This window comes from Lagopus leucura, unplaced genomic scaffold, assembly GCF_019238085.1.
Source record: "Lagopus leucura isolate 7727_CA_CO unplaced genomic scaffold, USGS_WTPT01 Super-Scaffold_100014, whole genome shotgun sequence".
NCBI lineage: Eukaryota > Metazoa > Chordata > Aves > Galliformes > Phasianidae > Lagopus > Lagopus leucura.
Genome location: NW_024962268.1, coordinates 1,183,109 through 1,208,876, shown reverse-complemented (window position 1 = coordinate 1,208,876; position 25,768 = coordinate 1,183,109). Strand labels below are relative to the sequence as shown.

Genomic DNA, 25,768 nt, shown 5'->3' with positions numbered 1-25,768 from the left:
GCCATGCCCAGTATTTAAAAGCAAGCAAGGGAGGGACCCTGAAATACTGAGGGTGAAGGGTGAAAGAGCCTACAGTGATTTCACATCAGCTTTATCATAAAGAGTACCAAACTTCATTATGCTATTGTATGCCAGATCCGCCTTCAGGACAGATGGCTGGAGATGCAGCTCATGATCTCACAGCCATTGCCAACTTTCTAATTGGGCTAATAATTGTTTATTATGCAATTACTAGTTGATACCTGTAATGCAAGTTTGCAGCTGCTGCCACAATAGAACAGTTGAAAACACAATTACTTGTATTTGTCCAACTGAGAGGCTTTTGACAGACTTAGACGAGCAGGGGTCATCACACACCTTCTTTTCCACGGAACTTGTTGCCTTTGGGACTGATCTTGGACTCTGCTGGAAGGGAAATGGGCAGGAGAAAGTCTGAAAGGGTGCCATGAGGAGCTGAGGACATAAAGGTCTGGATGAAGAACCTCCAGGTAGGCCAGTCCTTGGAAACATTTGGGTGTATTGGGAAGCAGATGTCCAAAGCACAAAGCCAAGTCAGATACTGATGCTTTGAAGAAAGACAAAGTGCCACAAGAAAAAGAGCAAATTGGTTAGGGCTGTCTCATGTTATTTGCTGTAACTTCCTGGAGGCTTCTGGCATGTCATTTAGAACGCTGTTTTAATACCTGTCTGATGCAGGCTCGCTCATGGATGCAGGCACATTCTTCCTTGTCTAAGCTGCTGAGATGTTCCTGCATGGGCTGTACCTACGCTTCCTCATGTGGCCTCTTTCTGCTACCAATACAAGCCCTTCACACTCCCAGAGACAGAAAAGGGTGCTGATATTTTATTTTATAGCCAATGATGCTCTAGGAACATAAAGAGACCCACTTTGCTGTTTATGGCACCCTGTAATTTCACTGAATTGGTGGTGATTAACAGTTGTCACTTGCTCTATGTCCCCGCTGGAGTGGGGAGGTTGAATTGGATGACCTGCAGAGGTCCCTTCCAGCCTCAGCCATTCTGCAATAAAAGCCCTTACATTTCTGTAGAAGTCAGTACTGATGGCTGTGTGGTGAATGCTTTGGATACAGAGGAGCAGCCTGTGAGGCTTAGGTGAGGGGCAGGCACCAGTATTAGTGCAGGCATGTGTCACAAGAAAAGCTTTCCTACCTATGAGAAATTCTCTCTGCTGCTTATTCCTTCCTTTCATACACAACTCGGCAAACCCTCCTGTGGTCATTCAACCTAAAAGAAGACATTTTTGTGTTCTGCAGTATTCCTCCCTACTATCCCAGATTCTGCTGTAGAAAGCACCTTGGGAACAATTTGTATGAAACTGAGTGCCTGGTGTCCCTGTGTGAAGGGAGGTGATTCTATAGTCTTTAAAAGTACATAGACCTCCAGGGAAATTGTTGGGATGGAATAACTTGATTATAGCTGGTTGTCTTCTCTCTGTGAATGCTGAATGCCTGTGCAAGGGTGACCCAGTAGCAGACACTCCTTGCTGAGTAGGCATTATCTCACCATTCTGGATTACAATCTCAGATGTATGGTCTGATTTTTGGGTGGTCCTGTGTGAAGCCAGGAGTTGGACTCAATGATCCTTTTGTGGATCCCTTCCAACGTGGGATAATTTGTGACTCTGTGTGCCTTGCTGGGCTAATGCTGGAGCAGGAGTCCTTGGGAAGCTGTCTGCAGCAGCCTTACTCCTCCTTTCTGTGCCATTTGTAAGGCTTTAGACTAGAGATGACAGAAAGGCAGTGCTTCCCGTATCATATTTTCACAGCAGTTTTAGGAGCTGAGAGGCTGCCCACGCTGGCACAGATGCACTATCTCCACTTCCTTCCTCTGGAAACATGACTCCCCTTGGTGGCAGAGCATGGGTTCCTGCCAGGGTGTCCCCAGGTGACCAGCTCTGAGCTGCCACACTGAAGCTTGCTTCTGACCATCCTCCCTTTTATTTCTTCCATTCTTTCTAATTTCATCTAGAAATCACACTTGCCACGTTGATTGAATCTGATGGTTGAGTTTCCCATTCTGATGCATTTTGCAGTTTGCACTGGATGGGGTACAGCAGGTCAGCCATGTACAAAAATGGCTTTCCTCCTCCCATGTTGCTTTCTTTTCTAAGATTCTTATAACGTACTAAGTTACCTTCTTGAGGTGTTTTCTTTTTTTTGGTTTTTTTTTTTTTTTTTATCTGACTCTTCACACAGACTTTAACAAAACTAAGAATGCAGGTGTGTGGAGGTGGCTGGGTGTGAGATTCCGTCAGTCTATCCCTGTGCAATTGCATCCTTTCCTACTTTCTGCAGAGATTGTAATGTGTCCCTTGCCCCTTCCCCAGCCCTTCTGTTTTCTTGCTTGATTTCTCCTCCCTATTTATCTCCCATTGTTATATGTTATATGTAATTGTCTTCTGCTTTTTAGTTTATATGTTTCTAGATGTTTTTTCTACATGAAAATATTTTGCTTTCCTTCAGCATTACAAGTCCTGCCTGTGATATTCCTGTGTTGTCCTTCAGTACTTGTTTGAAAGTAGGAGTGGGGAGGGAGGGTGTGGAAACAGCTTCTAATAGCTTGGTTTGAAGGTTTGGTCAGATTAGAGTGAGGATCAAATTAACTGATAATTGGGAACAGATTGTTCTCCTTATGCAAACCAGACACTGATGGTCTGGAGTAGTTATTTATTGCTGAGGGGCATGTTTGCTGATGTACTCCTAGTCCCCTTCCTACCTTCTTTTCAAAAAAACAATCCTACTGCTTGAAGCACCACTGTATGGATTGCAGAAGATCTAGTAATAAAAATGAGGTGCACTTGTGCAACTTGCCCGCTGTTACTGGAGTTTCAGATCTAATCCTAGCAAAGAGGTCAAGTTTTAGTCTCTTGCTTATGCTACCTGACAAATTTAAACTGTGAATTTTTATTTTTTTATTTTTTATTGTAAAAGAAGAAATAGAGTACAAGTAAATATAATAAAATGCATGGTTGTAGTTAGAAAAGTAGACTGGTGTTGTATGTAATAAAAACACAAAGACGAGATCATGTTTTAAGGGATTATGAGGATCAACCGTGTTTTTTAACTTCAAGCAGTCCTTGGCTAAGCCTTTTCTTCCTTTCTCCCTCCAGAACTGTGATTTTTAAATTTAGCTAGGTTTGTTTTTCTATACCTGAAGTTTAAGATTGGAAAAAAGCACAATTTAGCATTATTCTCTCCTGTATCTCTTTGTTTTTCTTCATGGACACAAATGTCACTTTATAAGCTTTCCATTACATTAATGTGCTTATGAATCTATGCATTCACTGTGTTGCCCTTTACACTTTCACTGTTGTCTTGCTGTTGTCAGCTACAGTTCTTTTCAATTCCTCTGCTCTCAGACAGGTGCCATTTTCCTTTTTGCTCCCTGACCTCCATCAGCTTCACAGGTATGGTCTGCCTTTAATATTCAGCCTCCACTCTCAACCTGGCTTGACTGCTGTGCATGGTTGACAGTTCTTGAAGAAAGTTGCTGTCACTTTGCAAAGGAGTTATAAGGATGCCATGATTCTGGCAGCTATGTGGATGGCTTGGCCACAGCAACCTCAGTCCATACCCTTGTAGCAAAAAACACCAGGTATGATGGAGATCTCAGTGCTAGCTCCCAGAAGTATGGGAGATTGTATCATTTACATGATACATTAATAAGGGACATGTAAGTCTTGCCCATGGGTCCTGATTCATGGGGTAGCACGTGCCTTTTCCCTGGGTTCTGTGGCTGTTTTCCTTGCCTGAACCTTTTGCATAATCGTAACATTTTTGAGGGTAGAAGTGTAGTGTGTCTGGATTAGCAGTTACTATAAATCCATGATGTTTGACTGCAGAGTATTGCTCCAAGAGGAAAGCGAAGAGATGTTTTAAAACAAAGCCTGGATAGTTTCCCTGGCAAGGCTGTCAGTTCCTTTCTCCACCTTCTGCCTTTGCTAGCTGAGGAAGTGAGGGTGACCCTGAAGGATCTAGTCACCTCCCACACTGTCAGGATTGGCCACCTGATCCCAAATGACAGTCTGCTGGTTTCACAGTGCACCTGGAGACAGCAGCTAGACATCTGAGTTCTCAACAGACAGTAGTTCAGTTTACATATTTGTGTGTCCAAGGCCCAAGAAGTCTGTACGCACATGCATATTTGAAAATGTACTTATTTCTTTACATGCATTTTCTCTTGTGTTCATGTTCATTGTGTCTTCCACCTTCATTTCTGCAAAATAAGAAAGTTAATCTGATGTGTGGAAAGCCCAGGTAGGAGCTGCATGATGAGTTGCTAGCTTGCTTAGTCCCAGTACCTGAATAAGATCAACTATATCTGATTACATCTGTGCAAAAAAGAAAAAAAGTATTTAAAGTGGTCCAAAGACCTGAATGGCTTACTCGTTGCTACAACAGGATTACTTTATTGTAAGCTTTTCCAGTCGTATTAGGACATGAGTAGAGGTCACTGGATGTGATGTAGGACCTGTGAAAAATCAAATTGCTGACACTGTGTGAAATTAAACCAGCTGGACAGTTAATAATTATATAAGGCAAACTTTCCAGTTGCATCCTCTCTCTGAGTAGATGTTAACTTGTAGCGAGGGATCTACCTGTAGCTTGAAAAGTCTTAGAAGTTTTGAGTAATAAGTAGCAATTGGGTCAGATTAACCTACAGCTTTATCTCCATCCATGTGACCAGTAGGTCTCCTTACAGTACTAGTGCATCAGCTGCAGACTAACATTGTTGGTGTAGTTACCGAATACCTCCCAGCTATCCTGAAAAAGCACATTTGACACTGACCCATCCTGTATAGCCAGCACTCCCCCTGGCCAACTCAGGAAATCTCCAAGTTGCAGATTTCTGGAAACAGACAAAAAATGTTGCTATATGTCTGCTATATTCTTATGCCTTTCCAATGATACCTGCTAGGTAGGTAGGACAGATCAGTCTTGGGTCTGAACTCTGCCTATAGCCAATTGATTTTGAGCTGTTCAGTGGAAACCAGCTGCTGAAAAAAGAAAACTAAACACACACACACACAGCAAAAATAGCCCTAAGACATATGTATTTTTGGGGTATGAACATAAACCTGGCAATATGGGGCCAGGCTAAGCTCTGCATACACTCCCCTGCCTCACATTCATCACTGTGTTGGGTCAGATTACTTCCTTCCTTCTACACAGCTACTTCAGTGCTGAAGAAATGGTCTCTTGGTGGCAAGTGTGTAAAGGACTCTGTCCCTTCCAAGGCCTTAATCTCTCTCAGATCCATTCTGCCCTCCCTGCCTTCCCCTCCCCCCCTAAAGAGGTATTAAATAACTTTGTTTTTAGATAAGAACTTCTACTGTCTGAATGCCTGCCTGTGCACCAGATCTTACATTTGTTCTGTTACAGACCATGTCAGGTCTTTCTGGTCACTGGGGAGCTGCACTCTGACCTCAGTTTTGTTTCCACTGTAAACAGTAGCTGAGTGAGTTTATTTGGCACCATAATGGTCTTAAAGGCCAGGAAAATAAATACATTTGCCTTTAGGCTTTACCAGGGCTGACCCCAGATGTGTGCTTCCATTTTGACTTGCTGGACAAGGGTTGAAGTGCAGATATAAAGTTTGGGTTATTGCTTGCATTTTGATAGGTGTTTCTCAGCCTGAGCTTTGAGGAGAGTGCTCTGGCTGTGCATGACTTGATACAGGGCTCATGCAGATGTCAAGATGTCAGGATGTCACAGAGTAACAAGAAGTGGATGAGCACATGGAGGCAGGTGCTAAAATTTGTTCTTCCCTAAGCAGGATTTCTGTTTTGTTTTTAGAAAAAATGAAATCATAACACGTTAGAGCGTCTTTTTGCCTTCTGCCTCGTTTGAGCAAAACCCCTGATTCTTGAAAAAAGGACACACTGGCTATGCCTTCTATTCTGTTCTTTTTATCCTGGGCGTCACGTATCTTTCACAGTAGAAAATACTAGATTGGTATTGTCATGTTCTCCTCCTCCCATTGTGAAGATGCTTGCTCATCAGACCTGCATGAGGTCTGCTCTGCATGGCTTCTCCTCAGCATAAGAGGAGGCTTCTCCTGCAGCATAAGAACATGCAGCTGTTGGAGCAAGGTCCAGAGAGTGCCATGGAGGTGATCAGACGGCAGCAGCACCTTTCTTGTGAAGGCAGGCTGAGAGAGCTGGGCTTGTTCAGTCTGAAGAGAAAGCTCCAGGAAGACCCCAGTGTGGCCTTCAAAGTGCTAAGAGAAGGTGGAGAAGGACTCTTTCAGAGAGTGTAATGATAGGACCAGGGGGAATAGTTTTAAACGAAAAGAGGGGAGATTTAAATTAGATATTAGGAGGAAGTCATTTACTCTGAACGTGATGAGGAACTGGAACATGTTGCCCAGAAAGCTGTGGTGCCCCATCCCTGGAGGTGCTCAAGGTGGGCTTGGATAAGCCCTGGGCAGCCTGGGCTGGTGGGAGACAGCCCTGCCCATGGCTGGGGATTGGAACTGGAATGTTGCAGTCGCTTCCAATCTAAGCAGAGGCTAATGCCTTGCAGTATTAAATATTATTTTGCTTCCCGTTAAATGCCACGGAAGCTACAAGACATGTTGGGAAACATTTTATTGGAGGTCTGTGCCATTTTAGCTGAAGGCGCTGTTGGAAGACTTGGATCTCTCCTGTCACTTCAGTGCAAGATCCCACTTCTGTCTTCAACAAAGCTCTTTCAGCATGCAGTGATATTGGAAATTATTTCAACAATCTATGATATTATTTTATTTCTTTTATTTAATTATTTAACAATTATTTAATTGTTCTTGGGAATCTGAATGTAGTAATTATTTTCCTTTAGTCCTATGAAGTCTTAGGACTGTTACTGTTGTCAAATTTACCTCTCCCAATGCTCATTTGCTTTTGGAATCCTTGTTGTACAACAGTAACCATTACTGTAAAAAGAGGTGAAGAGAGTTTCAGCCTTCAAGAGTCACTTTATGATGCTGATGCTGAGAAGCGTTTTGGTTTGGTTTGGTTCTTTTTCTTTTTTTTCTTTTTTTTCTTTTTTTTTTTTCCTTTTTTTTCTTTCTTTTTTTTTTTGCATGTGGAATTCCAGTCATCTTTCCTTAAGTTATTCATTTTGTTCTGTGGAAGCAAGAACATTACATACAGAAAATTCAAATGCATCATTTTGTACATGCTTGTACTAGTATTTTGAATGTTTCAGAGAAGAAAAAATGTAACTTTACATTATTGACTTTTTATCCCTCAAATTGTAAGTTGCGTTTGAGAAGAGTAAACAAGAAGGGATTGAATGTGACACAGACAGATTTGCAGGCAGCACTAGTTACAACAGAGTAACTAGTTGAGTTCTACCCAAATTACATCAATGCAGCTTTCTGTGCTCCCTGTGCTCATGTGGGTGTGAGAGACAAGGAGGGCTAGGGGCAAAGGCCTTGGGGAGGAAGAGTGGTTAGGAGAAAAGTCACCTGAACTTATAATTTCCCCTTGGGGATTAAATGTCTTCGATCAGAGAACAGTATTTTATTTTAGTATACAGTTTGGTACGGCCCTATTTGTGCATCTGTCCATTTCATGCATTTAACCCTTTGGGAGCAGCCTGAGGCACCAAACGCCATCTGAAATGACGTGAAGGAAAACTGGTGCTAAGTTGCACTGGCAGGCGGGCTAGGGTTTTGTCAGGAAATTCCAAATGAGTATAAATAAATTCTCTGTAGCAACCTCTGGGCTCCTTGCCTGCTGATGTGTCAGGAGTATGCATTCCCTTTAAGGCAAAGGAAAGTGTGTTTCAGACTTAATTTCCTGAAAAACTAAACACTGCAGCATTCAACAACTGCTTCTCAGCGGATCAGTAAAGGAGACCCTAGCATGGAGACTTTAGCATAGAGCAGGAGAGGTGAGATGCGAGAGCCGGACTGCTGGCACTGTGTAAATCTGTGAAAAGGGTGGGAGAGTGCATATTTGGGTAACACAGCTGAAAATATGCCCTGGTTACTGTTTTCCTATGTTGAGTAATGGATGTTTTCCATGTTGGATGCTTATTCTTTTCTAAAAGTGCTTGTTTTCTCGGTTCTCTCCCAGATGGATGCTTCTAGGCTGTCACCTGAAGGGACTGTGCATCTACACTTTGCTGCACCTCTGGCAACCCTTTGTTTTTGTTAATATGTACCGAGGAGTTTCTTTTCCTCAACAAATGCCAATTTTCTAGTTGGGGATATGCATTCTGTACATCTAAGCGAATGGAGTCTTATGTCTGCTTACACAAAGCCACCTTTCTGGTAGAAGAATGGTCACTGTTACCCTTCAAGTTGCTCAATTTCACTGTTGTTCATAGGCTCTCAACTGTAAGCCACTGCTTTTAGCTATTTAAAATGCACATAAGAATTAATTCTAAACTGACATTTTCCTTATTTTCTCTTGTTACTGCTTTTTTAACTTTTTGAACAAAGCTAGTTTATCAGTCTGGACTATTTCAAGTGCAGAGAAGAAACTCTTAGTGTCTCTGGAAAACACAGATCAGACAGACTTTTGAAGTTTGGAAGGCAACACATGTCGTATTTCACACAGTTAATCAGTATGAGATTAATATCAAAGGGGATATGAGGGAACAAGTCCTGGTATTTGAAATATACTGATTATGCAGCATAAAGCATTTTCCTTATGGAAAATAAGCATGTGACAAAATAAAGTCCTTCCAGGACTCATAAATACGAATGTTTATAAAATTATTGCAGAAGACAGTGCTTCCATTTTTTCCCCCTACCTTTTGCACTACAAGACCAAACTGAAACAGTAAATCAGTTTTAATATGCTGTGGGAGGTTTATACCTGAGGAATATATTCTTTAAGGATGGTTACTCCTGTTACAAGAACTACGCATCTCTTCTCTGCTTCTCATCTCTTCAGAAATTTACAGACATAGAAAGGTAATTGTATTATAAATCTAAATTGGCAAGTGAGTTCTCACAGGCCAAAAACCACATGCAACCTTCTTTACTTGAACCTGAGGCTGAGACACTGTTATGCTGAGACATTTTCAGGGACAAGCTTGGCTTGCATCCATGACTCCTGTGGGGGCCGTGGAGGTGGTTTGGATGAGAGGAGAAGTAAGAGAAGAACCTGAAGATTCGCTCTCTTTTGCTTTGCAAATGCTCCATGATAATTTTGTGAAGCACACATACAGTGTGTATGAATGCCTTGGTCTCTGTCATCCTTTTTTTCCACAGTGATTTTACTAGTGACAGTGACGTGAAAAGATGTGCCACAGTATCAGAGGACATAAGGGTCTCTCTTCTGCAACAGAGGGCAGTAAGCTGCCATACCTCGTGTTTAGCAGCATCACCAGCTCAGCCAGTTGGCCCGGATCTGTTGGAATGTGCTATCAGCAAGGAGAGCTATGCTGGGCTGACACCTGGTGTCACCCACTGTGGTGGGCAGAGCACATTGCGAAGCTATCTCCTAGGCTATTGTTTGGTATTTACTGCTTGCCATCACTTATGTAATTTTGCTAAGTTAATCTGATTTGGGAAGCATCTTTAAATTGAACACTTCTCATTCAGAAACCTGTGATTCCGTGATTTGTCACAGATGTGTAGCTGTGTGCATAGAGAATAAAAGAAATGCTTCAGGGAATGAAGTAATTCTTAAATAGACAAATAGTGTAAGTTGCAGAAATAAGCGTACATAAAGCCAGGTGCTTGGCAGGCATAAATTCATCTGCTTTGAACTTTCCTTATTAATAGCTGGTTTTCAAAACCCAGTAAAAGAGGGGACTGAGATATGCCCCCAGTTTGAAGCCAAGAAGGAAAGCACAGCTGTTGGCTCACATCTTCACTCTTACTGCAGCCACAGAGTGATCTGTGCGCTTTACCTTCTGTTTTTATGGCAGCCCTCCTGAGCAGCCTCCAAAATGGTTTCTGCTCAAGCTTTTCCTTACCACTGGTGAGGCAGGCTGGAATAAGCTAGCAGCTTTATCCCTTGCCAGCCTTAGTATGATTTCCCCTGGGATCTATGAGTCAGAAACTGGGATGGGAGCAAAACAGACCAGACTGTTAGTTTTGAGTTTTCATGGTGAGCAGCCCTGAGGTGGTAAATGCACAAGCTGTCCCACCACAGAGCGTCCAGAACCAGAACTATTCCCAGAAAGTGGCAGCTGTTGAAAAGGAGTCTTTATATTTTAGACCTCAAGTAAGGGAGTTGTCAAGCAAATAAAGATTTTGTGAATTCTGATAAGGGGGCATCTTACAGTCATTCCGTAATTTTTTTTCAGAAACTGGTTTCCCACAAACAAGGTCAACCTTTTATTCATGGTTAATTAATATATAATGTGTTTTTATTTTAATTGAGCTGTTTGAGATGCAGATTTCCAGTTCAAAAATTCTTGAAGTAAAATGTTTGGACATTAAAAATACTGGAGAGTGTGGGGAGGAATGTTTTTTGAAAGGTCTTTTCTATTGAGGATTTGCAGAAATAATTGTTGGTTGTGGTTATGCACTGTTTCCCTTCAAACTCAGTAGATAACTTTTTTATTATGGGAAAGAAAACCTATAACCATATATTAAGGAAAAAAAAAAAAGTGACCTTGAAAGGCTGTCCTACGACCAAGAGGCCTTTGCAGAGCAAGCTGGTGAGCACTGAGTGCTTTTTAATGTTATGCCAGAACGCTCTGTTTTTCATAGCCATGAACAGTCTGTGAGTAGTTAGCAATAGGAGAAAAGTAAGAAAATCTGTGAGACTGTGGTTTAGGAGATGAACCTTGAGGAGCCTGTGGCAGTGGTACAGTCAGGCTACTGCATCCATCTGATTTCCTGTGCAAAGGTGAAGTCTGGCTCATTGCTATCATGCTAAGCAATCAAAAATTTTATCATGTTTTTATTATAATGATAACCTTACTGTAACTCTAAGCAACTAGGATTTTTCATCTTCAGAGTAATTTAACTGCCTGAGAGAGACTTTATACAAAGTTTATCCAAAGCCCAGGCAAGTCAATGGAAAGACATGAATGCTTTTGCATTGTGGCTATGATTTGAGCTTATTCCTTTGTTATTATAATGGTCCCTGTTCTTTCAGAAAAACTATTAAGACAGCAGATTTCTCAGTTGCCTTCTGCTCTCACTGACCTGTGGTGACTGTGACTTTGTAGCCCAGAAGTCTTTGCATTCACAGTGCAAACATGGCAGTGATCTGAGCCATTCTTCTTAAACACTGCTGCTGTTTATGTTCACGTGTTAGTGACCCACAAACCAAAAACAGTCTAAAAACCTGATATTTTAGAATCCTTCTGCTCCTCATTTTACTTTGAAATCCTTTGAGAAGCTACAAATCTGCGCATTTCTAGCTAAAAGAAACCTGATTTATTGAAAAGAACGCTGGCTAATTCTTGATTTTTCTTTTTAAACAAATACTGAGCTTCACATGTGTTGGTTATTTTCAGAAGACTGAGACTCCATTTGCTGAAGATCAGAGGAAAAAAAAAAGAACAAAGTAGTATGAGGGGAGAGAGGAGAAGGGCAAAACAGTTTATTTTCTGTTGCAGTAAAGAATCAAAAAGGTCAGAACTTCTATTCATCTCCTCTTCTTCTTCAAAATATTTTCAGTACTGAAGCTCAGCAACAGAAAGACATGGAATCTATTTCATTTACACCAGCTATTGCTTCTGCCTTTCCTCTCTGCAGCATTCTTTATTAATTGTCTTATGCCATAACTCTGAGAGGAGACTCTGTTACTCATAATGCTTTTTCAGTGGAGGAGACTTCTTTAATAGAAATCAGATCCAAGATAAAAATGCCTTAGAGCAGATATCGTAACCAGATGGGGAGAAAAAGCCTCAGATGAGAAGTCTGTATTAGCCTTAGCCTCAGCCTTTTTGCTTCATACTTTTTCATTTGCTTCTCTTTGCCCTTTCCGGACCCTCCAACATTGCTTTACAATACAGCTTTCCTGTCTTATAGAACCAAAGCTCCGCTCTGCTCCTATTTTCTCTGCTCTTTTCTCTGCCTAAAAATCTTTAAAGCACATAACTGAATGTCCTGTTCTTTTCCAGTTCTCCTGGTCTGGGAGCAGGCATGATTAGCGTGGACTTGGGTAGAGCTGACTCAATATTTGAATATACTGATGTTCTTGTGTAGTGCACTGGATAGGATGTAATTTTATGGAAGATGGCAAGACTGGAATGTTTGGACAGAGCCAGTCCTAGCAGTGCAGGAGATGAGAACAGAAGTGCATTTTTTAAATGTTGCTTGTGTCTTGTCCATGATTATTGTGGAAGTTTTGCATACTTTAGAAGAAATGCATTAATAATGACAGTAACACAGCAAGGGTTCTGTGGTGCACACAGTATCTTTCACAGTACTCACCTGAAAGCATAATGTCTCTGTGTCTTACTGCATTTGAAAACACGTCAGAAGAAAATGTATACAACATTTTCACAGTGTGTGTGTGTGTCTTCACATCCTTTTACAGCCAAACACAATAATGTGATTAAAATTAGCCTGATATACTGTAGAGACTGGGGAAGTCATTTCATTAGTGCCTGTGATCAGCTGGCCAAGGATGAGACAGGAAGCCTGAGAAGAGAATTTGTCCTGTTGTGGCATCGCTGCCATACTTATGTGTGTTGGAGTGAATAAAGTAGGAACCTTGCTCACTTGAACTCTCTCTGCATGAAAATTTGCCATTCATTCACACATAGATACAGCTTACACTGAGACTCCTCTGAGGTACTGCTTGTGCAGCACTTGGTACTCATCTTTCAAGGCTACAGAATGAAGGCATCCATGGTTCATCCAGTGGCTGAAAGGAACAAGGTCTGTACTCTTATCAGGTGTTCAACCATTTCCTTTTTGTGAGAACATTTTTCCTTTGGAACCAACAAAACCATTTTTTATTGCCTGAAAACAGCCATCTATTTTGCTTTGTTATAGGCTTAGCAGGCACACCCATTCTGGCCCTTTCTCTGAGACAGCAAAATGCACAAAGGCTTGGCGCAGCTCCTGTGTGCCACATCACAGTGCGTTGTTGTTTTTAGATTGCATTCTTGATCCTCATTTGTCTTAACATATCAATAAATGTCTCCAAAGATCCACTTATAATGCTGGGATTGTGTTCATGGAGTGTTCATTGTGTTGTTTTAAGGAGAAGTCACATGCAAAGTCAGCTCCACATGCAGCCTTGAGCTCATTGGAGTGGCAGCGATGTACAGTTCACACTGACAGGCTAAGCTGAGGACCATGTGAATTTGGTTCTCCTGGATGGGACATGAGCCAGCAATGTGCCCATGCAGCCAAGAAAGCCAACTGTACCGCAGGCTGCATCAGAAGAAGTGTGGCCATCAGGACGAGGGAGGTGATCCTGCCCCTCTCCTCTGCACTGATGAGGCCTCACCTGGAGTACTGCATCCAGATGTGGAGTCCGCAGTACAGGAGGGACATGGACCTGTTGGACCACGTCCAAATGAGGGCCGCAAAAATGATCCAAGAGATTGAACACCTCTCCTACAAGAATAAGGGCTGTTCATCCTGGAGAACAGAAGGCTCCAGAGAAACTTGGTAGCGGCCTTTCATTATCTAAAGGGGAGCTGTAAGAAGGAAATGGATGGATTCTTTAGTGCGGTCTCTTGTGATAAGACAAGGGGAAATGATTTCAAATTGAAAAAGGAGATTTAAGTTGGATGTAAGGAGGAAGTTTTTTACAAGAAGAGTAGTGAGGCAGAGAGGTGGTGAATGCCCCATCCCTGGAGACGCTCAAGGTCGGGCTAGACGGGGCTCTGAGGAACCTGGTCTAGCTGTGGGTGTCCCTGTTCATTGCAGGGGAGCTGGACTAGATGCCCTTTAAAGGGCCCTTCCAACTCAAACAATTCTGTGATTTATTTCACTGTGAAGCTACTTACCTGCTGTAGGTGTTGTGGAGATGTTTAATGATGTGTTCTTTTAGTTATTTGTTATTGATGTTTTTCTGCTGAGTGATCTCAGTACTGTTTCATGAAGGAGAAAAAATTATTTGTGATTCCAGTTTGGTGCTTATGACTTAACTTGCAATTTGCATGTCTTTCTAGAGAGTTTTTTTTTTGTTTGTTTGTTTGTTTGTTTGTTTTTCTGTAGATGCATTAATTTTTAAGTCCTGGCACTTTCTAACAAACCTGTTTCTTCTTTCCTTATCCTACACTTATGCTTTGAGCCCAAGGACAACTTTGGGTCAGGGGTTGCTTGACTTCAGCGGTGCAGTGATGGGAGAACCAGGGATGTCACTGCATAGGAAGGCAAGCAACCACACAAGCAGAGGAAAGGGTCTGGGAAGAAAGGGAGAACAGGAAAGTTGGTACAATGGAGTTTGAATTTGCAGGGACTGGGTGAAGGGACTTATAGTCATCCAAGGCCAGGATGAGGGATGAAGGTATAAATGTATTTGGGGTTAGAATTTATGGAACAGGCAAGTGGATGCAAGTTGAGAAAATGGATGAGAAATTCCCAGTGTGGGAAGAAAATAGAGAAAGACTGGGAAACTACAGGCTGCAGAAGCTGGTGTGAGAGTGGATGCAAACCTTAGGGCTGGAGGGAGAAGGGTGACTAGCCTAGGGCAGGGAGCCATGGAAAGGTGACATTGCAAAGGACAGAGCCAGGAGGAGAATCTGGGGACAGAATACTGAATTTAGGAAGGAAAAGTGGTAACATGGGGAGCTGCTCTGTCTCATTCCCTCCTGCTGGTGTTCAGTGGAGATCCTTCCTCTGCTTACCCTTGCGGCAGACCTGCTGGAAGGGGCTGTGTGCTTCTGTGCTTGGAGTATGTGTATATACGTGTATTTTTGCTTCCAGTCTGGCATTCAGTTGGCTATTTTCGGTGCATCTATAACTAAATACCACTCGGCATACCGAGACTCTGGTCTTCCAGCAGGAACATGTGGTCTGGACAGGGAGGGTTGTTTGTGTCCTTCAAGCAGTGGCTACACAGGCAGTGCTTACGGGAACGCGACAGCAGTGTGCTCTCTGCCTGCCCTGGTTGGCGTCCCACGCTCACCTGGTGCCGGGGAAGGCAGCGTCCCCACACAGCATCCTGCTTCGGGGCGTCCTGCAGCAGCCAGAAGCGTTAGAGATTGTCATGAAAGCAGTTATGCTGTCTGCAGACGGAGCAGCCTTCCTTAAGCATGCCAAGGAAACTGGAAAAACAGGAGCCTTTTTTTTCCCCCTCCTGAACCCTTTCAGTGCAACATTAAGTCACTTCCTGTAGTTGCAGCAAGCAGGTTCCCCCCCCTCCTCCCCCGAGGCTTATATTCCTTTAAGAGGACGTTGCGCTCCGAACGCAGCCTCGTTAGGAACAAACCCATCGGCGGAGGCTGCTGGCGGGGCAGGAGCGGGGTCTGGGGCGCGGGGCGGAGCGGCGGCGCAGCGCCTTGCAGCCCTCTTCTGTTCCCCGGCCGCGGACGCACGGCGGTAAGGAGTGCGTGGGGAAGAGCTGCTTTCCAGCGGTGAGAGCACAGCCTATGAAATCGCCTTGCCCTGCCAGGCCAGGTTTGCGCCGGAGTGGGAGCTTTTTTTCTGCATGGGGTGAGAAAGGAGCGAGTGGGAGGCTCTGGGGAGCTGGTTTGTGGCACACGCAGCTGGGACAGCACGGAGCTGTACTGGAGGCCTAGCGATACGTGGCTGGAAACTTACAGCGTGGGGGCAGAGGCATGTGGCTAATTCAGGTAACCGGAAAGCTGGCTTAAGTTATTCCTCCGCTGCCTCTCATAACTTGCAGCAGTTGTTTTTCTCAAGTGGGACAGGAGTGGCAGGCTCTTTAGCAGCACTGCGCATAAATACTCAGCCTGCAGAAGCACAGCAGACCTGGTACAGCTGCGTTCAGAGGGCTGTGGGGACAGAGCAAGTCCTGTATTTGGGCTGCAGGTACTTCTGGCTGTGGGACCACTGCTTTCTCTCATGGCTGAGGGACTGGGGGTCCCTGCATGGGTACTCGGTGCTGACTGAGAGCACTGGTAGAGTTAGCCAGCAAGAATGAACTGACGTTGCTGCTCCTGCAGCTGTGATTCTCCAGACAGTAGAACAACTGCAGATCTGTCTGACATCTAATGGCACCAGAGAGGGTTAGAGTTCTTGTTCCCGCAGCCTGTGAATTTACCCTCTGGACAAGTTGGTCTCCAGATGAGTCGTGCAATGCAGCGTGCTCCTCGGATCTTCATCTGATGGCATATTGTGTGTGAAGGTGGTATTCCACAGGAAGGCTGGAGGGACTCGGGAAGGGATTGCTTTCATTTGCTTGCTGTGCCACTTCTGTACAGCTCCAGTAGCAGAAGTTATCAGTGTGTACATACGCATGTATATATACTTTTGTGCACTTTGCAGCATTTGAAGAACTATTCATTACCTTTTAGGAAGTTAAATGAGATGTAGTGCTGACATTAAATCAGCAAGATGCTGTTTTGCTCTGAGCTGTGGCTGTGTTTCTGCCTCCAGTGCTGTGTGCACCCATCCTGGTATGTTTGTGTCACTGCCTAGTTTACTGAGGCATAGTTTCTTACTCATGTGCTCATTTTGTTTCTTTTTTTCCAGAAAAAGAGGAAGTTATTATAAATGGAAAAGATGAAAATGAACGGAAATACCCCTATTTTGTGGAAACACCTTATGGCTACCAGCTAGACTTGGATTTTCTGAAGTACGTGGACGATATACAGAAGGGGAATACCATTAAGAAATTAAACATCCAAAAGAAGAGGAAAGCAGTACCAGCCTCCACAAGTACCAAGAACTCTGGTGGCCACTGTGGCGACTGGACTTCCACAGAGTCTCTGTCTTCTTCAAACAGTGATGAGAACAAGCAGTCTTTCTTGGCAACAAGAAGTCAAGTAACCTCATCTGTGGCTGTGAGACCATTGGCTTCCCTTGAGGCATCTCCCTCCTATTTAACCATTCCCGAGAGTAAGCAACTCCCTCCTCCTTCCCCACAGCTTCCTCGGCACAACCTCCATGTGACAAAAACCCTCATGGAAACACGCAGACGACTTGAACAGGAGAGAATGATGCAGGTAATGCCAGGAGACATCCGCAGGCCCCGACTTTCCAGCTTTGGGGGCATGGGCTCAACGAGCTCCCTGCCTTCTTTCGTCGGGTCCAGTGGGTACGGTCACTTGCCTCAGCAGCTCCACAATGGCTACCAGGGGAATGGAGACTTCGGAGCCTGCTTTGGCTCCTCCTTGGGCAGTTCCATCCGGCACAGCCCAATGAGTTCAGGAATATCCACACCTGTCACCAATGTGAGCCCGGTGCATCTGCAGCAGATCAGGGAACAAATGGCAATTGCCCTTAAGCGCCTCAAGGAGCTTGAGGAGCAAGTAAAGACCATTCCTGTGCTGCAGGTCAAAATCTCGGTGTTACAGGAGGAAAAGAGGCACATGATGGCAGAACTCAAAAGCCAAAGGAAATCCAGTCAGAATGACATGTATGGCTTCAGAAAAAGATCGTACAGTGCAGGAAACGTGGAGCAGTGGGAGCACCTGTCTCAGGTGCAAAGAGGAGGAGAACTTTATATCGACTGTGAGGATGAGATGGAGAGTGCGGAGCAGAGCTCTCGGAGGGTAGAGGAGTTCAGGCAGTTGACTGCTGAAATGCAGGCTCTGGAGAAAAAAATCCAGGACAGCAACTATGAGGTTCCATCGAACCTTAGAGAAAGCCTGACGAAAGAAAGCCGATCTGTTGCTGTTGGTGCTGATGAAAACATGAATGATGTGGTTATCTACAACAGATCTTCAAGGCAACATAGAGAAGTAGCGGTGGGGACAGAGAAAGAAATGAGAGAGTCGGGGGTTGGGGTGACGGAGGCCATGCTTGGCTTATCGACAGAAGTTGAGAAAGAAATAGAGCTTCAGCAGCAGACCATTGAAGCCCTTAAGGAAAAGATTTACAGGCTGGAGGTTCAGTTAAAGGAGACAACCCACGACAGGGAAATGACCAAATTAAAACAGGAGCTGCAGGCGGCTGGATCTAGAAAAAAAGTAGATAAAGCCGTGATGGTTCAGCCCTTCGTCGTCAGCAGAATGGTGGAGGCTGTGGTACAAATGAGAGACCAAATGGTGGGAGACCATGTGCATGTTGCTGATTCGTCTGTAGGCAGCCATTTGCAAATGAGCAGCGTGGGCACGTCCTGCAGGCCAGCGGTACGGAGCACAGCAGCGGGCCCTGAGCTGCTCATGAGCCGCTGGCTTGTGAGGGAGAGGGCAGAGATGCGAGACCAATGCACGGGGAGGTGCGTGGAGCTGCTTGACAAGAAGGTGGGTGTGGAGACCAGCGTCTGCGAGACTGGTGTCAACACGGAGGAGTCTGTGGGTGACCTGAGTCTCTGTAGGACAGTGCGGGAGATCCGGGAGACGAGGTCGATTGGCTGCGGGGATTGCTCAGTGGATGTGATTGTTTGTGCCCCAAAGGAGTGCGTCTCCCGCCAGACAGCCACAGAGTCTGTGTGCAGTGCAGAAGCCACAGTCATGGCTGTGCCTTCCACAGCTACCCAGCAGACCAGCACGGCTGTGAAAACGGTGAGCCGGTGCACCAGTACGGAGGCACTGGTGGCAGTGGACTGTGGCACCAATACTGTTGCAAGCAGCCGTGACCAGCAAACCAGCACAGTGAATGTGGAGATGCGAACCGTGGCAGTTGGGGACGGCCGGGTGAAGGACATACATGCATCTGCTAAAACGCGTTCAGTTGGAGTAGGGACCTTGCTTTCCAGTCATCCTGGCTTTGAAAAACTCTCTGTGATAAAAACCAAAGACTGCGGTGTTGGGCAGATAAACATTAATGAGAACTATCTAGTTGGTCTTAAAATGAGAAGCATTGCCTGTGGTCCCCCTCCCCTGGTGGTTGTACCGACCAGTACCAGGAGCATTGGTGTTGGGGGTGAGCCAGTGTGTGAGTCTGTGAGCAGCATCCTGGAAAGCCCACTGCCTCCAGCTGAGCTGAGGACGGGCTTGGATCACTATATTGAGCGTGTGCAGAAACTGCTACAGGAGCAGCAGATGCTGCTTGCTGAAAATTACAGTGAATTGGCAGAAGCCTTTGGTGAGCCACACTCCCAGATTGGATCGCTCAATTCGCAGCTGATCAGTACCCTCACATCCATCAATTCTGTCATGAAATATGCCAGCACGGAGGAACTGCGGAGCCTGGACCTTCAGAAACAGTGCATGGAGAAAAGTACTGCAGGTAAGCCAAGTGTTTGGCATATGACTGTGCTGCTCCTTGCTGGCACAGTGGGTCTGTCAACTGTAAAAGCTTGCCATGTAGTGTTGAAGCGAGTGTGTAGTCCTCTCATATAAAATGCAGAAGGTGGATTTGGTGTGGGGTGGACCTTTTCGTTGTTCTTTCCAACCCAGTGCTGGGGGGTGGATCTCAAGAGCAGGAGGCAGTTACCCATCTCACAGAAACAAGGCTCTGAAGAGCAGATGACTGGGTGATTTGAGTGCAGGACATACAAGAGAAATATCTGTAGGTACACCACCCAAAGCATGGACTCCATTTCATAACTGAATGTGCCAGAGTTATGGTCTGTCTGAAATGTTGTCTTTCCCTTAAATTTGGAATGCTGTTTTAAAAAGACATGTAAGTCACGTTCAGCATTTGTGTCAAGCTAACTTGTTTCCAGAGTCTGCAGCGTATCTCCCATTTCCTCCATTCCTTATTCTTCACAGCCAGGGAGCTGTGGGGTGCTTTCCCCTTTCCAACAATGTCAATTGCTTTATAATGGGCAACTCCAGAGTGGCTTCACAGAAACCACATCTTGCATTTTCTCTGTTCCAGTAAGTGTTTGTCCTAATCCCTAATTAGGGCCTAATGTTTGAAAGGCATAAGCTGTAATTACTTTTGGAGGTTTTGGTGACAATCAGGAAAAGCCAGAATTGAGGTTTAAGTATTCCTTCCATTTTATGTATTAACTGTAAAATCCAAACAATTAATTTGAGGGATTTCTTTCTTTCCTGGGGTCATGTTGCATTCTGTTTGGTTTTTGCTTGGTTGTCTGGATTGCTTTGGTTTGGTTTTGTTGGTGTTTTTGGGGGGGGCGTGGGGGAGGAGAAATGGTCTGATGGTAAATTATAAAAGAATGCTGTGCTGGTGAATCCAGCCACATAACTATTACGTGTGTGAGTGTTAGTTTATTGGACACAAGGCTACCAATGATTAGCAATGACTTGGTCTTCTTGGTCACATTACAGTGAGAAGTTAAGGAAATAGAAAAAATGTGAGCAAATGCAAATGTAAGATGGGTGCTGAATTGGAAAAAAAAATTGAGTAGCTACTGTATAATGTCAGCGTAATAATACTGGCTGGTACACTGCTATGTAAAGTTCTTCCAGCTTATTTACTGTCTTAAAAGTTACCTGTTCTTGTTAAAAGGCAGCTTGGTACATCTGTTTATTTTCACTGTTCATGTGCTAAATTGAATCATCCATTAATTCTGTGAAGTAAAATGTTTACCATCCCATGGGAAAGCAATAAGCAACATTTATGTAGCAGTAAAGAAAATGGATGATACCTGTCTATTCACATTTAATATGATAACTGTATTTGCAATATTGCTATCCTGCTGGTATTCATGTTGTATTTTGGGCTTCTTATAAATAATGAGTATCTACCAAGTACCAAGAATGTCCTTAAAAACAGTGAACCAGATTTCTAATAGCTGTAAATCCTCAGTTCCTGCCCCTACTTTTACTGCACAGTATCAAATGTATAGTCTGGAGACCCCAAAGTATTTAGACACAAGTGGAGTAATGGCTCATGTTTTACTAAAGATATTCTTGCTTGGATTCAGATGTCACATTCTTGACAATGTTACTTTGGAATAATTTTATTTTAACATGTAATGCTATTATCTTTAGTGGCATATGCTGAGTGTAAAATCTTTTATTTTTAGTCCCTCGTGAGAAGTAATGCATAAATCGCGCTTTGGGCTATAACAGTTTAGACCCATGAAGAATTAGAATAAGAAGAGGTCATAAGCCTGAAATGTTTCGCCTTGTGTTCCTATTAATTTTCAAAATACTCTTTATTACAGTTATCTCCTTCGTGCTTTATTTCTGCGGCTTTACAGGACTTTTTTTTTTCTTTTTTGTAAAAGGCTTTTTGCTGAATGTTTACTTCTGCAAGCAGCAGTGGAACTAATAAAGTTTGTGCTCACAGATTGATACTGTACATAACTATCTGAGCTCTTACAGTGTCTTTCCACTTGATTAATGTTTGGGATAGGGCTTTTTCGACAGCTTGTGTATGAACTCAATCAGCACCCCTTTTTCCAGGCTAGGTATCACAGCCTGATGTATCTGAAGTTTGTATAAATACAAAAAATTAAGTTTGAATTGTTGAAAGAGACATGGCCTCACAAACTTTGGCTTCTTAGAAAAACAGGCTGAACACAGAGGCAGAAGCTGCTGTTTTCAAGTTAGCAGCAGGAGTGCAGTAATTGATGTATTCAAGGAGGTTCCTTAGGAAGAGCCTGGAGGCAGGTATACGTTGGGCAAAAGTACTGAAGCTATCTCTGAGGCGTATAGTTTTGATGCAGCAGCATCTGGACTGTTTGCTGTGTTGAAATTAAGAAGTTACGGCTACAGATACAACTTTGCACGTCAGTCGAATTCTGGTATTTGTATGGATTTTTCTCATCCCTGTGGAGAAAGGGCAGAGGTGCCTCTGATTCCACAGTTCATAAAGGTTTGTGAGCAGTGCTGGCAGTGCAGATGTTAGAGAGCTGGACCTGGTGAAGTGGGACATGGGCTGCATCTGTCTCTTCCCTTCCTGGAAGCATGGGATTATCTCGGAAGTGGGTCTGTTAGCAATCTGTGCATTTCTTGCTGCAAAATAAACATCTTCACTTCCGTAATTAAGCAACTCCTATTTACATAGGCGCTGTCTTTCAGAAGCCGTAGTGGCGTCAGGGAAATTAAACCTGCTGCCCAGACAAACCAATTTCCACTCCGCACGGTGATTTTAGCCAGCATTGGCACCAGGTCTGTCCAGCTGGATCATACAGATGTGGGTTACAAACCTCTATGATTACTGATCTTTGTTCTTTGTGCAGCCAGACTACAGGTCTAGAAGAGAAGAAAGTCTGCTTTGTTTCTCCATTTATTGTTAAAGAGTTGTTTACAAGTTTCTGAAAGTTACATTTGACTGCATGTGATGCATTTTGTAAAACATTAGCTGGAAGCTTAATGTGACTTGTTTTTTTGATTACATGAACTTTTCAGGAAGAAGTCTTGTAGGTGAATGTCTTTCACAGGCAAATAATTGGCAAGGTTGTTTGTTTAAAACAACCACTCTATTCTTGCAGTGAAAGATTTCCTGAGCATATTTGGTCTGAAAATGACTGACTCTTGTGCTCAGAAATTTTACATTCACTTTTTGAAACAGTCACAGGTATTTGCAAGAAAGGAGGCAACTTCTTGAAATAAAGATTTGAGGGAGAGAATGAAGTGGGTATCAAGTGGTTTTGAAGAGGCTCACAGGGCTTACGTAAACGTGACATGCCATGTGGTGAAAAGATCTTCCTGGGTTTTCTACTCCAACTTTCACTGTGAGCTGAGAAGGCAAGCAGAGCAGTAATGGAAGGGTGATGGTATGAGATGCCTTTCGTTGTCCAAAGCTGGTGTGTACCATCACTGGTACACAGGTGTTGAAGCCATGATTCTCTCACTCTTGGCATCACTCATCATACAAAAACAGGAGTAAATTGGAGAAGGGTGTTTTTACTTCTCTACCCTTCTGCATGACGAATTTGTAGCCTTTTGTCTTAAGAGACTGTCCCTTGGTGATCATTAGCCCTGATCCTGGCAGCGTAGGTCACAGTAGTGCAGCTGAGGACTTAAGGCTTGCCTAATTCACAGAGGCATGGGTCTGTATAAGGTGCTGGCATATCACTGTAGATCACAGTAATTGCCTATTTCTAGGCAACTAAATGAAACCCTCAGCTTCAGCTCTTAACACAGATGCGTATCTTAATCAGGTTTAGGTTTCTGTACAGATGTCCTTCCTTACCTCCGCTCCCTCGGCTCGGAAGAAAGGGAATGATGAACATGTTTTTAATATTTCATGAAAGGCGAGGCATAGTGCAAAGCAGTCACACAGATGTCCCATCTGTATTCCGGATGAGCTGTATTTCTTCACGTGTCTGTCTGGCATCTCCAGGAATATGGTGCCACTTGTACATTTTTCTGCATCTACTGACATGCTGCTAGCGGCAATATGCAAAGCTTGGATTCCCATCTCGTTTGAAAATGGTGGTGACCTCTGTATCAGGAGTTGAGGGGTTTAGCTGGGTTTTGTTCTGTTTTAAATACCCATCCATTTGTATCAGAAGAGAAGCAGAGATCTGGTCAGTAGTTGTCCTGTAAAGATATTATTCAAGTTAATCTCCATAAACCTCTTTAAAGAGGTTTGACATGCCATCCTTGGTCATGTGTTAGCACAAGCTTATTGCTGCTATCATTATTATCATCAGAACATTTGCTGTTTTCATTCAGTAGCAGCATGAAAAGTTTAACTGTTTCCTCATTTCTACGACAGCTAATAAAGAGTAGAAATTGTAAGTGGTAGTTTTGTTTTTGTTTGCTTGTGTCTTTGTTTCTGAATTGCTGCCTTAAAGAGAATACCAGTTTCTCTGCTGGAGTGTCTTTGGTAAAATCCCTGTTTCCTCCCTACACTGTGGCACAGGAACATGATGTTCTGATGTTGAGCTTTGTTCAGAGTTCAACTCCCATGGTAACGGGCACAGCTGTGCATATTTAATGTGAGAAGATTGCCGTATTTCCAGCAAAGTGCTGTCATATTCAAGATACAATAAAGCTGAGAAGATAAACTGAGAAGGTAAAGCTGAGGAAGGGAAAAAAAAAAAAAGAAAAATCACGCTGATTATTGCTGTGCTCAGCATCATGAGATGGTTTGATCCACCGCTTATTGGAGAAAATAGGGTCGTTTTCACTTTGCTTCCCTTATTCTGTCCAAATAAGTTTCACTTTTTTAGTTAATTAGTCTTGTTGAATTAAAGGAATTGGTTTCCAGTTTCAGCATGTCAGCTTCACAACTAAGTGTGGGATGAAAAGCTGCTTCTCAGCATGAAGAAGATGGCTGATGTGAGAGTGACAGTGAAACTGAAATTCTTACAGTTGGACAGGCTAGAGCCTTTCTATGAGGCCTGCTCCAAGAATACTGCCTCCTACTTGGTTGGTCCATGATGTCAGAAGTGGATGTTGGTGGCACGGCAGCAGAGGCTGAACCTTCCCACCAGTATCCCATTGCTTTTGGCTGCTGTGTAACAAGTGGCAGCAGAGGGGCACTATGACAGAATGGCATGAGACGTGGAAGTACAAATGAAGCAAAGGTGTGTCATTGTATTCCTCCATGTGGAAAAAGTGGCACCCACTGACATTCATTGATGTTTGCTGATTGTTTCTTGAGACCAACTGATGGAGATGAGCACAGAGAGGGGGTGAGTGGTGTGTTACAGCTGCGGTGACAGTGGCTTGAAAGCCATGTTCCTGATAGCCATGCACAGCTGTCACAACACAGAATGAAAAGCATTTCAATTGGCTCATCTGCATGAATTGGTGGATTATGGCCAGAGAACTGTGGATGGAGATGAACATTGGCTTCAGTGCATTGCAGACGGTGGTGGAAATGTTGGAATGTTGAAATGTTTGCACCAGGTAGGTCCCACGAGTGCTCACACAGGAACTTCATATGCAAATTTATCAGGGCCTGTTGAGCTAATACAAGGCTGAAGGTGACAGTTTCTTGGATCACATTATTACCAGTGACATGATGTGCTGTCACCACTATGAGTAAGAGTCAAGACAGTCCTTGGAGTGGAGATGTGTGAATTCCCCAACAAAGAAAAAGTTCAGGATGCAGTCCTCAGTGGGTGAAGTGATGTTCACTGCCTTTGGGACAGGAAAGGGATGGTGCTTCCAGACTGGAACCTGGACAAACCACCAGCTCTGAACGCTGCATCACAGCACTGACTAAGCTGAAGGCTTGAACTTTTGGAGTCCAGCTAGAGAAGTCATCTTTCTCTTGCAGCATGATAATGCCAGGCCCCACACCAGTTTGAAGACCAAGGAGTATGTTGCCAGTCTTGGCTGGACTGTTCTACCACACCTGCTGTATAGTTTGGTTTGGTGCTCCTAACTTCCATCGTTTGGGTTGATGAAAGAAGGATCCTGTGGGCAACATTTTTCTAGCAGTGATGCTGTTGTAGCGGCTGTGTAACCTCTGCTGGTACAGATGATACCAGATCATCTGAGATACTAGACCATCATCACCATGTGATGGAGGTATTACTTTCAGAGAGACCTATTAAAAGGAACGGTGTCCCTGGGAGCAGCTGGTAGTTACAACATCTGTCCATGACATGGCTTGAAGCAACTGTGTCTTCTTTCAGCTTATCACATAAGAAGGCCGTATGTAGCAATTTCTCAATGCAGTTATTCTTTTGAAGATAACACATTTGTGAGACTGATGGGTTAATGTCAGTTGTTGTGAATGTTTGAACAGGGCATGTTTGCTCATCACTGCCTCTTTGTTTACCTTAGTAGAATGTTGTTGGTTTTCTTTATTTCCATCAGTAGTTCTGATGCATAGACTAAATGGAAACTGAGCTGAAGTGTATGTGAAAAAACAGCTTCTTAAGGAGAAAGCAGCATAGTAAATTTTATGACTGCTGTAGAGCATTTCTTGACTGCAGTAATTTTGTAGTGTTCTGAGTGCTGTAATGAAAAATTCATGCAGAATGTTAGAA

At 43.7% G+C, this 25,768-nt stretch overlaps 1 protein-coding gene across 2 annotated transcripts in view; it reads left to right on the top strand.

Moving 5' to 3' along the window:
* The window catches only part of KANK1 (KN motif and ankyrin repeat domains 1), a 115,913-nt gene that overhangs the window by 72,673 nt on the left and 17,472 nt on the right, over positions 1-25,768 (top strand). The window contains exons 1-2 of one of the 2 annotated variants that reach the window (XM_042875177.1): positions 15,427-15,504; positions 16,543-19,185. In XM_042875177.1, the coding sequence (XP_042731111.1) occupies positions 15,477-15,504; positions 16,543-19,185 (2,671 nt within the window). In that variant the 5' untranslated portion in view covers positions 15,427-15,476. Of the gene's footprint in view, positions 1-15,426; positions 15,505-16,542; positions 19,186-25,768 lie in introns of those variants that run through there. The other variant, XM_042875176.1, reaches the window with a different exon arrangement.